The 16,689-nt window shown below is 43.0% G+C and overlaps 1 protein-coding gene across 5 annotated transcripts in view; it reads right to left on the reverse strand.

Moving 5' to 3' along the window:
* Positions 1 to 16,689, reverse strand: part of baiap2b (BAR/IMD domain containing adaptor protein 2b) — a 155,966-nt gene that overhangs the window by 19,596 nt on the left and 119,681 nt on the right. For all 5 annotated transcript variants that reach the window (XM_045213148.1, XM_045213146.1, XM_041889033.1 and 2 more), the window contains 3 exons: positions 9,634 to 9,904; positions 2,858 to 3,062; positions 1,912 to 1,983 (listed from right to left, as the gene is read on the reverse strand). In XM_045213148.1, coding sequence (XP_045069083.1) covers positions 1,912 to 1,983; positions 2,858 to 3,062; positions 9,634 to 9,904 — 548 coding nt within the window. The remainder of the gene's footprint in view (positions 1 to 1,911; positions 1,984 to 2,857; positions 3,063 to 9,633; positions 9,905 to 16,689) is intronic.

Raw genomic sequence — 16,689 nt, forward strand, 5'->3', positions numbered from 1 at the left:
TGCTCTTACCATTGGGGAGACTGGAAACAGATACAGTGGGGAAATAAAGTATTTAGTCAGCCACCAATTGTGCAAGTTCTCCCACTTAAAAAGATGAGAGAGGCCTGTAATATTCATCATAGGTACACATCAACTATGACAGACAAAATGAGAAGAAAAAAATCCAGAAAATCACATTGTAGGATTTTTAATGAATTTATTTGCAAATTATGGTGGAAAATAAGTATTTGGTCAATAACAAAAGTTTCTCAATACTTTGTTATATACCCTTTGTTGGCAATGACACAGGTCAAACGTTTTCTGTAAGTCTTCACAAGGTTTTCACACACTGTTGCTGGTATTTTGGCCCATTCCTCCATGCAGATCTCCTCTAGAGCAGTGATGTTTTGGGGCTGTCGCTGGGCAACACGGACTTTCAACTCCCTCCAAAGATTTTCTATGGGGTTGAGATCTGGAGACTGGCTAGGCCACTCCAGGACCTTGAAATGCTTCTTACGAAGCCACTCCTTCGTTGCCCGGGCGGTGTGTTTGGGATCATTGTCATGCTGAAAGAACCAGCCACGTTTCATCTTCAATGCCCTTGCTGATGGAAGGAGGTTTTCACTCAAAATCTCACGATACATGGCCCCATTCATTCTTTCCTTTACACGGATCAGTCGTCCTGGTCCCTTTGCAGAAAAACAGCCCCAAAGCATGATGTTTCCACCCCCATGCTTCACAGTAGGTATGGTGTTCTTTGGATGCAACTCAGCATTCTTTGTCCTCCAAACACGACGAGTTGAGTTTTTACCAAAAAGTTCTATTTTGGTTTCATCTGACCATATGACATTCTCCCCAATCCTCTTCTGGATCATCCAAATGCACTCTAGCAAACTTCAGACGGGCCTGGACATGTACTGGCTTAAGCAGGGGGACACATATGGCACTGTAGGATTTGAGTCCCTGGCGGCGTAGTGTGTTACTGATGGTAGGCTTTGTTACTTTGGTCCCAGCTCTCTGCAGGTCATTCACTAGGTCCCCCCGTGTGGTTCTGGGATTTTTGCTCACCGTTCTTGTAATCATTTTGACCCCACGGGGGTAAGATCTTGCGTGGAGCCCCAGATCGAGGGAGATTATCAGTGGTCTTGTATGTCTTCCATTTCCAAATAATTGCTCCCACAGTTGATTTCTTCAAACCAAGCTGCTTACCTATTGCAGATTCAGTCTTCCCAGCCTGGTGCAGGTCTACAATTTTGTTTCTGGTGTCCTTTGACAGCTCTTTGGTCTTGGCCATAGTGGAGTTTGGAGTGTGACTGTTTGAGGTTGTGGACAGGTGTCTTTTATACTGATAACAAGTTCAAACAGGTGCCATTAATACAGGTAACGAGTGGAGGACAGAGGAGCCTCTTAAAGAAGAAGTTACAGGTCTGTGAGAGCCAGAAATCTTGCTTGTTTGTAGGTGACCAAATACTTATTTTCCACCATAATTTGCAAATAAATTCATTAAAAATCCTACAATGTGATTTTCTGGAAAAAATATGCTCAATTTGTCTGTCATAGTTGACGTGTACCTATGATGAAAATTACAGGCCTCTCTCATCTTTTTAAGTGGGAGAACTTGCACAATTGGTGGCTGACTAAATACTTTTTTCCCCACTGTATACAGTCAGTTAGTTACACACAGACTGAAATGAGAGAGAGAGAGATCAATAGAACTGATAATAGCTGATTACTGGAACCAGACGTAGTTAGTGCTTTAAAAAAGGCATAGCCAGAACTGAAAATAACTGATCTCACACTTTGAAAAACGAACAGATCAGTTTCAGAGAGGAGTGATTCTATTTTCTATTGATTAACACATAAAGATGACCATTAAAGGTCTGTTTCCTTGCAAATACCCCACACAATACTGCAAAAAAACAGAAAACGTACTTGTTGACTCGTAGTTTGTCGCTTTCAGTCTCGGGGATGACACGTGTGTAGGAGAATGGGAACCAGCCCCGCCTGATGAGGAGACAAGGATTCTCAGATGAATCAGCAACAGTAATTCAATATTGAAAGCAGCATTTGACAACAATACCAAGAGTTTTGAAACTTACTGTATGAGTTCATAGCTCATGTAAAGATTCACCCTACTAACTATAATAAATACCATTTAGCAGACGCTTTATCCAAACCAACTTACAGTCATACGTGCATACATTTTACACATATGGGTGGTCCCAGGAATTGAACCCCACTATTCTGGCGTTGCCAGTGCCATGCTCTACCGACTAAGCTACAGAGGACCACCAACTAAATGTTACTCAGGGTGCCATAGACACAACGTTCCAAGAACGTTCAGGGGACCTATAGGAACAGACAATGTTTAAGAGATACATTTTGGTACAGATATCAGGACCAACTAAAGGCTCTAGAATGAGGATGACATATTGCACAATGACCACAATAACAATACCTCTCCTGTTTTATAAATTAATCAAAGCTATTATGTTTGTACCACATATCCAAATGCATCCCTGGCACTGGGCTGAAGGACAGAGGCAGACATTCATTCTCCTATGATTTCTCCTACGATTCTACTGATGTCGGAAGCCCCAACTCTGTGCCCCAGGAGAAGGTATAGAACACACACGTACACGCACACACACACACACGCACACACACACCTCTGAACCTGCAGCCACTCTCAATCCAAGTGGTACCCTGTTGGTTACAACTTCATCAGCTAGACTCTCAGTAGTGTGTGTTCTCTTCTCTACATGGAGGAGAGGCTGTACATCTCTCTATCTTCAGCTTCAGACTGAGCTACATAGGACCACCAACTAAATGTTACTCATGGTGCCGAAAGTGAATCAGATGGAGTTAGGATACTTACATCTTGTTCCTCTCATTCTCTCCGTAGTGCCATCCGTCGCGAGCCTCAGGCACCAGCAGGGTGATGACGTCTCCCTCAGAGAAGCTGAGCAGGGTGCTGTTGTCCCCCGCCGCATGGGAGAAAATGGCCTGGACACGGGTACGACCATTCCTCTCCAGCCCTGCAGCCATAGAGCTAGACCGGGGCAGGGTTCGGGTCTCTGGACCTGGGGGAGGGAGGGAGAGAGGAACAGAGACTTTCACACCAAATCTAGGGTTGTGTTCATTGGGAACCAAAACGGAAGAAAACAGACTGAAACAGGGAGTTACTAGCTGGACTTCTTAAAACGTTTCGCTACAGTGTACTGTACCCTATTACTGGACATGACCTTGAACTTTAATGGGAGCAAAGACTGACAATCCCATGACTAGATGTACAGGTGTAGGATCTTAATTTGACCAAAGGATTTGAACATTTAGTCCATAATATTGCTTGATTGATGGTTTGGCTATCTGGCCAAAATTAGGCTACATGAAATGTGCAATACTGTTAATATAACCATGTGTTAGTATGGGTTTTCAGGGAATTTATATAAATCATGAATCTGCGGTGCAGGAAAATTCTCAGCAACAAAAGAGTGATCAAATTAAGATCCTACATCTGGAAAGGACTAAGGACCAAATCTAAGGGCTCAATTGAATCCGTATCGCGGAAGTTCTGCGCTATAGCACGATTGAAATTGAAAGGTTATTTCCGATTGAGCCAACATACATTTCAATCGCTCTATAGTGCAGAACTTCTGCGATACGGGTTGAATCAAGCCATAGGTCTTTAAGCAATAAACGTAGCCAAAACAGGCCACACAGGGCCTACTGTATAATATACACCTACAGTATATTACATTATTATATTATAGTACCTGCACTGAGTATAACATGCAGGATTAATGTGATATTATAACCCAACTCTCCTAAGTGACTTTAAATGCTTTGATTATTCTTAAAGCCTCTACCTTGCCTCTGCCCTTCACCTAATTTTTATATTTGACCTAATTCACATGTGATTTGTGCCATGTTGCCTGAAAAAATAATTGGGCAATGTTTATATGGTCCCCTTTCAAACAGCCAAATGTTTACCAAATTGTTGTTGGCATTTGAGCAAGAGATGTTAAACTTTGACCCTGTTGTTGTAATCGTTGTCATGGTAACCTGAGTGACAGAAAGCTAGTGTCAACAAATTCCTCTGACCAAAATACAGATTTCATTTCTTCACATTCACAACAGTAAGTTTTTTTTTTTTTTTTTGAGGGGGGATGGGATCAGCTTAATATTGCAGATAGATTGTATCTTCTATCAATGTAATTGTCTGCATCACTTCCAATCCCCCATGTTTTTTATATATATACTCCCCTTTATTACTTTTCAACCCCGCCATCCTTTCCCTACTTGGAGTAAATTAGTGAACAACAATGCCCAGGCCTCTACTTCCGGTCTATACTTACTATCTACACCTTATGGACAGAGTTAATTTTACAATAATTCTATTGCCATGTATATATATATATATATATATATATATATATATATATATATATATATATATACACAGTGGGGAGAACAAGTATTTGATACATTTGAGGTTTTCCTACTTACAAAGCATGGGGTCTGAATTTTATCATAGGCACTTCAACTGTGAGAGACGGAATCTAAAACAAAAATCCAGAAAATCACATTGTATGATTTTTAAGTAATTAATTTGCATTTTATTGCATGACATAAGTATTTGATCACCTACCAACCAGTAAGAATTCCGGCTCTCACAGACCTGTTAGTTTTTCTTTAAGAAGCCCTCCTGTTCTCCACTCATTACCTGTATTAACTGCACCTGTTTGAACTCGTTACCTGTATAAAAGATACCTGTCCACACACTCAATCAAACAGACTCCAACCTCTCCACAATGGCCAAGACCAGAGAGCTGTGTAGGGACATCAGGGATAAAATTATAGACCTGCACAAGGCTGGGATCGGCTACAGGACAATAGGCAAGCAGCTTGGTGAGAAGGCAACAACTGTTGGCGCAATTATTAGAAAATGGAAGAAGTTCAAGATGACGGTCAATCACCCTCGGTCTGGGGCTCCATGCAAGATCTCACCTCGTGGGGCATCAATGTTCATGAGGAAGGTGAGGGATCAGCCCAGAGCTACACGGCAGGACCTGGTCAATGACCTGAAGAGAGCTGGGACCACAGTCTCAAAGAAAACCATTAGTAACACACTACGCCGTCATGGATTAAAATCCTGCAGCGCACGCAAGGTCCCCCCTGCTCAAGCCAGCGCATGTCCAGGCCCGTCTGAAGTTTGCCAATGACCATCTGGATGATCCAGAGGAGGAATGGGAGAAGGTCATGTGGTCTGATGAGACAGAAATAGAGCTTTTGGTCTAAACTCCACTCGCCGTGTTTGGAGGAAGAAGAAGGATGAGTACAACCCCAAGAACACCATCCCAACCGTGAAGCATGGAGGTGGAAACATCATTCTTTGGGATGCTTTTCTGCAAAGGGGACAGGACGACTGCACCGTATTGAGGGGAGGATGGATGGGGCCATGTATCACGAGATCTTGGCCAACAACCTCCTTCCCTCAGTAAGAGCATTGAAGATGGGTCGTGGCTGGGTCTTCCAGCATGACAATGACCCGAAACACACAGCCAGGGCAACTAAGGAGTGGCTCCGTAAGAAGCATCTCAAGGTCCTGGAGTGGCCTAGCCAGTCTCCAGACCTGAACCCAATAGAAAATCTTTGGAGGGAGCTGAAAGTCCGTATTGCCCAGCGACAGCCCCGAAACCTGAAGGGTCTGTATGGAGGAGTGGGTCAAAATCCCTGCTGCAGTGTGTGCAAACCTGGTCAAGACCTACAGGAAACGTATGATCTCTGTAATTGCAAACAAAGGTTTCTGTACCAAATATTAAGTTCTGCTTTTCTGATGTATCAAATACTTATGTCGTGCAATAAAATGCAAATGAATTACTTAAAATCATACAATGTGATTTTCTGGATTTTTGTTTTAGATTCCGTCTCTCACAGTTGAAGTGTACCTATGATAAAAATTACAGACCTCTACATGTTTTGTAAGTAGGAAAACCTGCAAAATCGGCAGTGTATCAAATACTTGTTCTCCCCACTGTATATATATATATAATAATTTTTTTGCTCCTGAACTTCTTCTACTCTCAACCTCTCCGATCATTTTCATGATGTCCATCCAGTTTGCTTCTATATGCCATATCTTTCTAACTGTGCTCTTTCCCAAAAGCTCCCAACATACAACCTATATACTTATTATGGACACAGTATGCTTACATTATTAGCTATCTTTGTTATTATTTTTTGTTATTTGTTATTAGTCCCATCCTTCAACTCTATTCAATACCTCCCATCTATCTCTTAACACCATCCATATAGGATTTCTATTTGCCATATATATTTCAACCGTACTGTGATGTTTTACAAAAGTTCTGAACCTTTCTATTCTCATTGCTTCTACAGATTGTGAATTAAAAATAAACATTTTTGCTAAAAGTATTATCATATTATTGATTGATTGACTATGACTTTTCAGATCACCCAGTAATGCTATCTACAAGGTTAGCTCCAGGTAAATATTGCAATCCTTTAGCCATTCCTGGACCTGTGTCCAAAAACAAGCTACAAATGGACAGAACCAAAACAAATGATCTAATGATTCTGTCTCTTCACAGCAAAATCTGCAGAGCTGGGAAGATTGTATCCCCCATATAAATAACATTCTATTGGTAGCAAGAATTTTATATAATAATTTAAATTGAAAGATTCTAATTTTTGAATCTGGTGTCGTTTTGCGTGTCAGTTCATAAACACTATGCCATGGGATCGGTACGTCAAATATCTCTTCCCAACTATTTTGCAATCTATATGGGACGGCTGTCAATCCTTTGGTCCTTAAGTGAAACTGATATACTTTTTTATTTATCACAGTTTTCCTTAACCAATTATGTTCTTTAATGCAAGGCCGACAGACAAGTTCCTTACTTTCTCCCCCTTCCACTTTCCTCTTCCACTTTTGCGGTAAGGCTGCAATTATTTGGTTGTAATTTTGGGTAGAGCAGACATTTCCATATGTTTTTGTTAGCTGCATGTGCGACATAACTCAACCAGTCCTACCGATGATATCATTTACGAAGATTATACCTTTTTTAAACATTCTGTCAAAAAATAAAGTTTTTTTGTCAATTAGTATATTTGAATTTAACCACAATATTTGTTGCATTATTTGTTCTGTCGTTTCTGGAGGATTAAATTGAAATTGCAACCAACTTTCTATGGCCTGTTTTAGAAATAGTGACATTTGGGAGATTATTTCCTTTTCAAATAACTGCAAATGAGTTGTTGTAATCTGAATAAAGGGAAAAAGGCCTTTCTTGAACATTGGGTGAGACAATCTTACTAATTTGCTTGAGAACCAGTTCGGATTTAAGTATAACTTTTGTATGACTGAAGCTTTTAGTGATAGGTCTAATGCTTTAATATTTAATAATTTCTGTCCTCCGAATTCATATTCATTATATAAATATGCCCTTTTAATTTTGTCTGGCTTGCCGTTCCAAATAAAATTGAATATTTTTTTCTCATATAATTTAAAAAACTGTTCGCTAGGCGTAGGCAAGACCATAAGCAAATAGGTAAACTGGGATAATACTAAAGAGTTAATCAGGGTGATTCTTCCACAAATTGACAGGTATTTTCCTTTCCATGGTAGTAAGATCTTATCTATTTTTGCTAACTTTCTATTCAAATTTATTGAAGTGAGATCATTTATTTCCTTTGGGATATGTACAGTGGGGAAAAAAGTATTTAGTCAGCCACCAATTGTGCATGTTCTCCCACTTAAAAAGATGAGAGAGGCCTGTAATTTTCATCATAGGTACACGTCAACTATGACAGACAAATTGAGATGTTTTTTTCCAGAAAATCACATTGTAGGATTTTTAATGAATTTATTTGCAAATTATGGTGGAAAATAAGTATTTGGTCACCTACAAACAAGCAAGATTTCTGGCTCTCACAGACCTGTAACTTCTTCTTTAAGAGGCTCCTCTGTCCTCCACTCGTTACCTGTATTAATGGCACCTGTTTGAACTTGTTATCAGTATAAAAGACACCTGTCCACAACCTCAAACAGTCACACTCCAAACTCCACAATGGCCAAGACCAAAGAGCTGTCAAAGGACACCAGAAACAAAATTGTAGACCTGCACCAGGCTGGGAAGACTGAATCTGCAATAGGTAAGCAGCTTGTTTTGAAGAAATCAACTGTGGGAGCAATTATTTGGAAATGGAAGACATACAAGACCACTGATAATCTCCCTCGATCTGGGGCTCCACGCAAGATCTCACCCTGTGGGGTCAAAATGATCACAAGAACGGTGAGCAAAAATCCCAGAACCACACAGGGGGACCTAGTGAATGACCTGCAGAGAGCTGGGACCAAAGTAACAAAGCCTACCATCAGTAACACACTACGCCGCCAGGGACTCAAATCCTGCAGTGCCAGACGTGTCCCCCTGCTTAAGCCAGTACATGTCCAGGCCCGTCTGAAGTTTGCTAGAGTGCATTTGGATGATCCAGAAGAGGATTGGTAGAATGTCATATGGTCAGATGAAACCAAAATATAACTTTTTGGTAAAAACTCAACTCGTCGTGTTTGGAGGACAAAGAATGCTGAGTTGCATCCAAAGAACACCATACCTACTGTGAAGCATGGGGGTGGAAACATCATGCTTTGGGGCTGTTTTTCTGCAAAGGGACCAGGACGACTGATCCGTGTAAAGGAAAGAATGAATGGGGCCATGTATCGTGAGATTTTGAGTGAAAACCTCCTTCCATCAGCAAGGGCATTGAAGATGAAACGTGGCTGGGTCTTTCAGCATGACAATGATCGCAAACACACCGCCCGGGCAACGAAGGAGTGGCTTCGTAAGAAGCATTTCAAGGTCCTGGAGTGGCCTAGCCAGTCTCCAGATCTCAACCCCATAGAAAATCTTTGGAGGGAGTTGGAAGTCCGTGTTGCCCAGCGACAGCCCCAAAACATCACTGCTCTAGAGGAGATCTGCATGGAGGAATGGGCCAAAATACCAGCAACAGTGTGTGAAAACCTTGTGAAGACTTACAGAAAACGTTTGACCTGTGTCATTGCCAACAAAGGGTATATAACAAAGTATTGAGAAACTTTTGTTATTGACCAAATACTTATTTTCCACCATAATTTGCAAATAAATTCATTAAAAATCCTACAATGTGATTTTCTGGAATTTTTTTCCTCATTTTGTCTGTCATAGTTGACGTGTACCTATGATGAAAATTACAGGCCTCTCTCATCTTTTTAAGTGGGAGAACTTGCACAATTGGTGGCTGACTAAATACTTTTTTCCCCCACTGTATCTCATTCTTGAAGGTCACAAACAAGCAGTTCTCTCTCCAAGGTCTCTATGACTGAGGTTAAATTCATAAAGGACACTAGTGATGTATTCTGTAATATTCTAATATGACTGCCTATATGGCGGAATGCCATTAAGCCCCCACAATGAATTGGTCTTTATAGTACTATACTGTAATATTGAATTGCAGTAGCTAACTGTAAGATTTTAGCAAGAAAAAAAATATCAATTTGTTATAGTGTAGCTACTGTATATGTGATTCTGGTGCCCAACTTTGAGGGCCTCTCAAGATGTTTATGGCCCCCACTATCCTGGTCCTCCTTACCTATGGTGGTGTTGCTCTTGGCGGGGGCGTTCTTGCGTACGGGTAGGGTGTTGGAGTAGACCTCGCTGCCCTGTCTGTGGGGCTGGGAGTGGTGCTGGGGCTGGGTGGAGGCCTTAGCCGCCTGTAGGGCCTGGGCTTGAGCTTGGGCCATCTTCCCCTCCATCCAGTGTTGGTAGTCCTCCCCTCCTCCCCCTCCTGCTCCTCCGTGCGCCCCTGCCGTTCCGTTCATAATGGGCATCCCTCCGTCCACTCCTCCTGGTCCCATTAGACGCTGAAGGGAAGGAGGGAGGGAGGGAGGAAGGAAGGAAAGCGTGTGTTGATGTGTTAAGCAAAGATGGTGGATAAATTAAGATCAACTACTTAAGCTATTTACCATATCATATTTTTTCAAGTTCCTGTCTGTGTAAGTGGCCGTTCGCTCTTTCGCTTGAGCATGCTTTCCCGTGTGAGCTCAAGGTTCCTCCATAATCTCTGGTATGCTCACGGTTCCTCCATAATCTCTGGCATGCTCACGTAAGAGAGGGAACAGCTGGTTTTGGTCTACTTATTGTCCCCTCCCCGCTCGCCCCACCTCCCCCGACCAGAACATTTTTGCCTTTTAATGTGACTCTACTATAGTTCACATACTCATTATGCACCATTCTTACATCCCAGAAAAGTATAAGTCTGCGTTCGTAACCAAGTGGGAGGTGGGAATTTACCAATTGTGAAGTCGTAAATACCAGTTGGATGCATTCATGTGCTTTGAACCAGTTGAGAAACACCGATTGGCTAATGGGCAATAAGTTTGCAAAGAAATTATAGTGTTCACAAACCATATTAATAGATTGCTTTTTTATAAATAATGTTTTGTTGTTGTATTTAACTGCCGAAAATGCTGTTATTGAGGTAATTTCCTTAGTAGGTGACTGACGTCAGAGTTCAGCATGTGGGAGAAGTCAGAGCTCAGGATGATAGACTAGTAATTACCAGTTGGAAGGCCGTTCAAGTGGATTTTTCCCAGTCCTTATAGTTTATAGAGACATACCCCAAGAGACTTGCAGCTGTAATTGCTGCAAAAGGTGGCTCTACAAAGTATTGACTTTGGGGGGGTGAATAGTTATGCACGCTCAAATTTTCTGTTTTTTTTGTCTTATTTCTTGTTTGTTTCACCCCAAAAAATATTTTGCATCTTCAAAGTGTTAGGCATGTTGTGTAAATCAAATTATCCATTTTAATTCCAGGTTGTAAGGCAACAAAATAGGAAAAATGTCAAGAGGGGTGAATACTTTCACAAGCCACTGTATGTTTTCTAAAATTCTGAGCATATTTATCAGGAAAAATATTATGGGTGATGTTTTGGTCGGTCAAAAGGCTATTGTACATGGGAATCAGCATGACTGTGCGGGACCTTTAAAGCGTGAGGCTCAACTTCGGCTGTTTTGTTCCTGTGGCTACCACGTTGTAAAGGCGTGAAGCAAACCAGTGCAGATACTGTGTGTGACCGTGTGAGAGTGAAGTCGTGCATCTCGCTCATCACAATATCTGCAGTGCTGCTCGTGGCAACGTAATTTCACTGACTCTACCTTTAACTTAGAGATCAATCCACTTTAATGGAACAAAGTAAGTAGCTCCACTACACAGCCACAAATAATCCCAACCGCCAGTCTTTCTTTTAATGTGACTGGACCCAAAGTTGTTTGTTGTTGAAAGATACATGTTAATACACATCATCACAAAACAGAATGATAAAAGACAGTCAGAGAGATGCAGAGATGCTGGGTAATCTCTGTGTGAATATACTATCCAGTGTTTCTTCTTTGAGAAATGTTAGACAGTAAGAATCATCTGCTCTTTCTCCCTCTAGATTCTAGGGCCCCTAATGAGACCATCATAGGCCATGCTGCTAACTCTTTCATGTGAATCCTAGAGGCTTACTCCTACACACACTATATATACAAAAGTATGTGGACACCCCTTACAAATGAGTGGATTCGGCTATTTCAGCCGCACCCGTTGCTGACTGGTGTATAACATCGAACACACAACCATGCAATCTTCATAGACAAACATTGGCAGTAGAATGGCCTTACTGAAGAGCTCAGTGACCTTCAACGTAGCACCGTCATAGGATGCCACCTTTCCAACAAGTCAGTTTGTCAAATATCTGCCCTGCTAGAGCTGCCCCGTTCAACTGTAAGCTGTTATTGTGAAGTGGAAACATCTAGGAGCAACAACGGCTCAGCCGTGAAGTGTTAGGCCACACAAGCTCACAGAACGGGACATCCGAGTGCTGAAGCGCATAAAAATTGTCTGTCCTCGGTTGCAACACTTACTACCGAGTTCCAAACTGCCTCTGGAAGCAACGTCAGCACAATAACTATTCGTCGGGAGTTTCATGGAATGGGTTTCCATGGCCGAGCAGCCACACACAAGCCTAAGATCACCATGCGCAATGCCAAGCGATGGCTGGAGTGGTGTAAAGCTCGCCGCCATTGGACTCTGGAGCAGTGGAAACGCGTTCTCTGGAGTGATGAATCATGCTTCACCATCTGGCAATCAGACTGACGAATCTGGGTTTGGCGGATGCCAGGAGAACGCTACCCACGCCAATGCATAGTGGCAACTGTAAAGTTTGGTGGATGAGTAATAGTCTGGGGCTGTTTTTCATGGTTCATGGTTTTCCTTAGTTCCAGTGAAGGGAAATCTTAACGCTAGAGCATACAATGACATTCTAGATGATTCTGTGCTTCCAACTTTGTGGCAACAGTTTGGGGAAGGCCCTTCAGCATGACAATGCCCCGTGCATATAGCGAGGTCCATAATTAAATGGTTTGTCGAGATTGGTGTGGAAGAACTTGACTGGCCTGCACAGAGCCCTGACCTCAACACCATCGAACACCTTTGGGATGAATTGGAACGCCGACTGCGAGCCAGGCCTAATCGCCCAACATCAGTGCCCGACCTCAATAATGCTCTTGTGGCTGAATGGAAGCAAGTCCCCGCAGCAATGTTCCAACATCTAGTGGAAAGCCTTCCCAGAAGAGTGGAGGCTGTTATAGCAGCAAAGGGGGGGACCAACTCCATATTAATGCCCATGATTTTGGAATGAGATGTTCGACGAGCAGGTGTCCACATACTTTTGGTCATGCAGTGTATTACTGTACTACACACACACCAATAATAATAATAATAATAATAATAATAACAACACAGAAGAGTGTAGAGGAGGCAGGGTGTGAAAGAACCAATGCCCAACAGCCCCAAGGAACCTGTTTCTGTTCCTTCCTACTGGCGACATTTTAATTAGCATGCGGCACTAACGACTTTATTTGCATCAGCAAATGTTTGTGTGTGTGTGTGTCTGAGGGGTTCTGTGTTCTGAAGGAGAGGCTCTGAGAGATTCCGTAATGGAATCCCAACATCCTGGGGCATTGCTAGGCAATGTGGTCCTCTGTAGCTCAGCTGGTAGAGCACAGCGCTTGTAACGCCAAGGTAGTGGGTTCGATCCCCGGGACCACCCATACACAAAAATGTATGCACGCATGACTGTAAGTGGCTTTGGATAAAAGCGTCTGCTAAATGGCATATTATATTATATTATTAACAGACTCAACAAGCTCTCACTGTCTCACTGCAGAATTAGACGTTCATCCACGTTCTCCAAACGTCACATTTAGAAGTGTTTTTGTTGTTCCTGCTGTTCTGTATCTTTCCATTTCTCCAAACATCAAATTTTTAAGTTAAGGGCTAAGTTTAGTCACTCATTCCAAAGGGTTGAGGTAAGGGTTAAGGTTTGGGATAGGGTTAAAACATTACGTTTAGGCACTAATTTCAAAGGGTTGAGGTAAGGGTTAAGGTTTGGGATAGGGTTAAAACATTACATTTAGGCACTCATTCCAAAGGGTTGAGGTAAGGGTTAAGGTTTGGGATAGGGTTAAAACATTACGTTTAGGCACTCATTCCAAAGGGTTGAGGTAAGGGTTAAGGTTTGGGATAGGGTTAAAATAAAAAATTAAAAACCAGTGTCCACGACTGGGATCAAACAAGCAACATTCTGATCCAAAGTCATTGGACTACGTCCATCCACAACACCCTAGCCTATTTGATGGTAATAGCGCTCACTGTTGCCCCTAGTCAAATCAAATCAAATTGTATTTGTCACATGCGCCGAATACAACAGGTGTAGACCTTACAGTGAAATGCTTACATACAAGCCCTTAACCAACAATGCAGTTTTAAGAAAGAATACCAAAAAAAATCACAAAAATATATAATATAAAATAATTCAAAATAAAAGTACAAAATAATTAAAGAGCACCAGTAAAAATAACAATAGCGAGGCTATATACAGGGGGTACCGGTACCGAGTCAATGTGCGGGTGCACCGGTTAGTCGAGGTGATTGGGGTAATATGTAGGTAGAGTTATTAAAGTGACTATGCATAGATAATAAAAAAAAGAGTAGCAGCAGCGTAAAAGAGGGGTGGGGGGGCAATGTAAATAGTCGGGGTAGCCATTTGATTAGATGTTCAGGAGTCTTATGGCTTGGGGGTAGAAGCTGTTTAGAAGCCTCTTGGACCTAGACTTGGCGCTCCGGTACCGCTTGCCGTGCGGTAGCAGAGAGAACAGTCTATGACTAGGGTGGCTGGAGTCTTTGACAATTTATAGGGCCCTCCTCTGACACCGCCTGGTATAGAGGACCTGGATGGCAGGAAGCTTGGCCCCAGTGATGTACTGGGCCGTACGCACTACCCTCTGTAGTGCCTTGTGGTCGGAGGCCGAGCAGTTGCCATACCAGGCAGTGATGCAACCAGTCAGGATGCTCTCAATGGTGTAGCTGTAGAACCTTTTGAGGATCTGAGGACCCATGCCAAATCTTTTCAGTCTCCTTAGGGGGAATAGGTTTTGTCGTGCCCTCTTCACGACTGTCTTGGTGTGCTTGGACCATGTTACTTTGTTGGTGATGTGGACACCAAGGTACTTGAAGCTCTCAACCTGCTCCACTACAGCCCTGTCGATGAGAATGGGGGCGTGCTCGGTCCTCTTCTTTTTACTGTAGTCTACAATCATCTCCTTTGTCTTGATCACGTTGAAGGAGAGGTTGTTGTCCTGGCACCACATGGCCAGGTCTCTGACCTCCTCCCTATAGGCTGTCTTGTCGTTGTCGGTGATCAGGCCTACCACTGTTGTGTCATCGGCAAACTTAATGATGGTGTTGGAGTCGTGCCTGGCCATGCAGTCATGAGTGAATAGGGAGTACAGGAGGGGACTGAGCACGCACCCCTGAGGGGCATCCGTGTTGAGGATCAGCGTGGCGGATGTGTTGTTACCTACCCTTACCACCTGGGGGCGGCCCGTCAGGAAGTCCAGGATCCAGTTGCAGAGGGAGGTGTTTAGTCCCAGGGTCCTTAGCTTAGTGATGAGCTTTGAGGGCACTATGGTGTTGAACGCTGAGCTGTAGTCAATGAATAACATTCTCACATAGGTGTTCCTTTTGTCCAGGTGTGAAAGGGCAATGTGGAGCGCAATAGAGATTGCATCATCTGTGGATCTGTTGGGGCGAAATGCAAATTGGAGTGGGTCTAGGGTTTCTGGGATAATGGTGTTGATGTGAGCCATGACCAGCCTTTCAAAGCACTTCATGGCTACAGACGTGAGTGCTACGGGTCGGTAGTCATTTAGGCAGGGTACCTTAGTGTTCTTGGGCACAGGGACTATGGTGGTCTGCTTGAAATATGTTGGTATTACAGACTCAGACAGGGAGAGGTTGAAAATGTCAGTGAAGACACTTGCCAGTTGGTCAGCACATGCTCGGAGTACACGTCCTGGTTTTCCGTCTGGCCCTGCAGCCTTGTGAATGTTGACCTGATTAAAGGTCTTACTCACATCGGCTATGGAGAGCGTGATCACACAGTCATCCGGAACAGTTGATGCTCTCATGCATGTTTCAGTGTTACTTGCCTCGAAGCGAGCATAGAAGTAATTTAGCTCGTCTGGTAGGCTCGTGTCACTGGCCAGCTCGCGGCTGTGCTTTCCTTTGTAGTCTGTAATAGTTTGCAAGCCCTGCCACATCCAACGAGCGTCGGAGCCGGTGTAGTACGATTCGATCTTAGTCCTGTATTGACGCTTTGCCTTTTTGATGGTTCGTCAGAGGTTATAGCAGGATTTATTTTAAGCTTCCGAGTTAGAGTCCCGCTCCTTGAAAGCGGCAGCTCTACCCTTTAGCTCAGTGCGGATGTTGCCTGTAATCCATGGCTTCTGGTTGGGGTATGTATGTACAGTCACTGTGGGGACGACGTCATTGATGCACTTATTGGTGAAGCCAGAGACTAATGTGGTGTACTCCTCAATGCCATCGGAAGAATCTCGGAACATATTCCAATCTGTGCTAGCAAAACAGTCCTGTAGCTTAGCATCTGCTTCATCTGACCAATTTTTTATTGACCGAGTCACTGGTGCTTCCTGCTTTAGTTTTTGCTTGTAAGCAGGTATCAGGAGGATAGAATTATGGTCAGATTTTCCAAATGGAGGGCGAGGGAGAGCTTTGTACACATCTCTGTGTGTGGAGTAAAGGTGGTCTAGAGTTTTTTTCCCTCTGGCTGCACATTTAACATGCTGGTAGAAATTAGGTCAAACGGATTTAAGTTTCCCTGTATTAAAGTCCCCGGCCACTAGGAGCGCCGCCTCTGGATGAGCATTTTCCTGTTTGCTTATGGCCGTATACTGTTCATTGAGTGCGGTCTTAGTGCCAGCATCGGTTTGTGGTGGTAAATAGACAGCTATGAAGAATATAGATGAAAACTCTCTTGGTAGATAGTGTGGTCTACAGCTTATCATGAGATACTCTACCTCAGGTGAGCAAAAACTCTTCCTTAGATATCGTGCACCAGCTGTTGTTTACAAATATACATAGACCGCCACCCCTTGTCTTACCAGAGGCTGCTGTTCTATCCTGCCGATACAGTGTATAACCCGCCAGCTGTATGTTATTCATGTCATCGTTCAGCCACGACTCGGTGAAACATAAGATATTACAGTTTTTAATGTCCTGTTAGTAGGATATTCGTGCCTGTAG

This window comes from Coregonus clupeaformis, unplaced genomic scaffold, assembly GCF_020615455.1.
Source record: "Coregonus clupeaformis isolate EN_2021a unplaced genomic scaffold, ASM2061545v1 scaf0080, whole genome shotgun sequence".
Taxonomy (NCBI): Eukaryota; Metazoa; Chordata; class Actinopteri; order Salmoniformes; family Salmonidae; genus Coregonus; species Coregonus clupeaformis.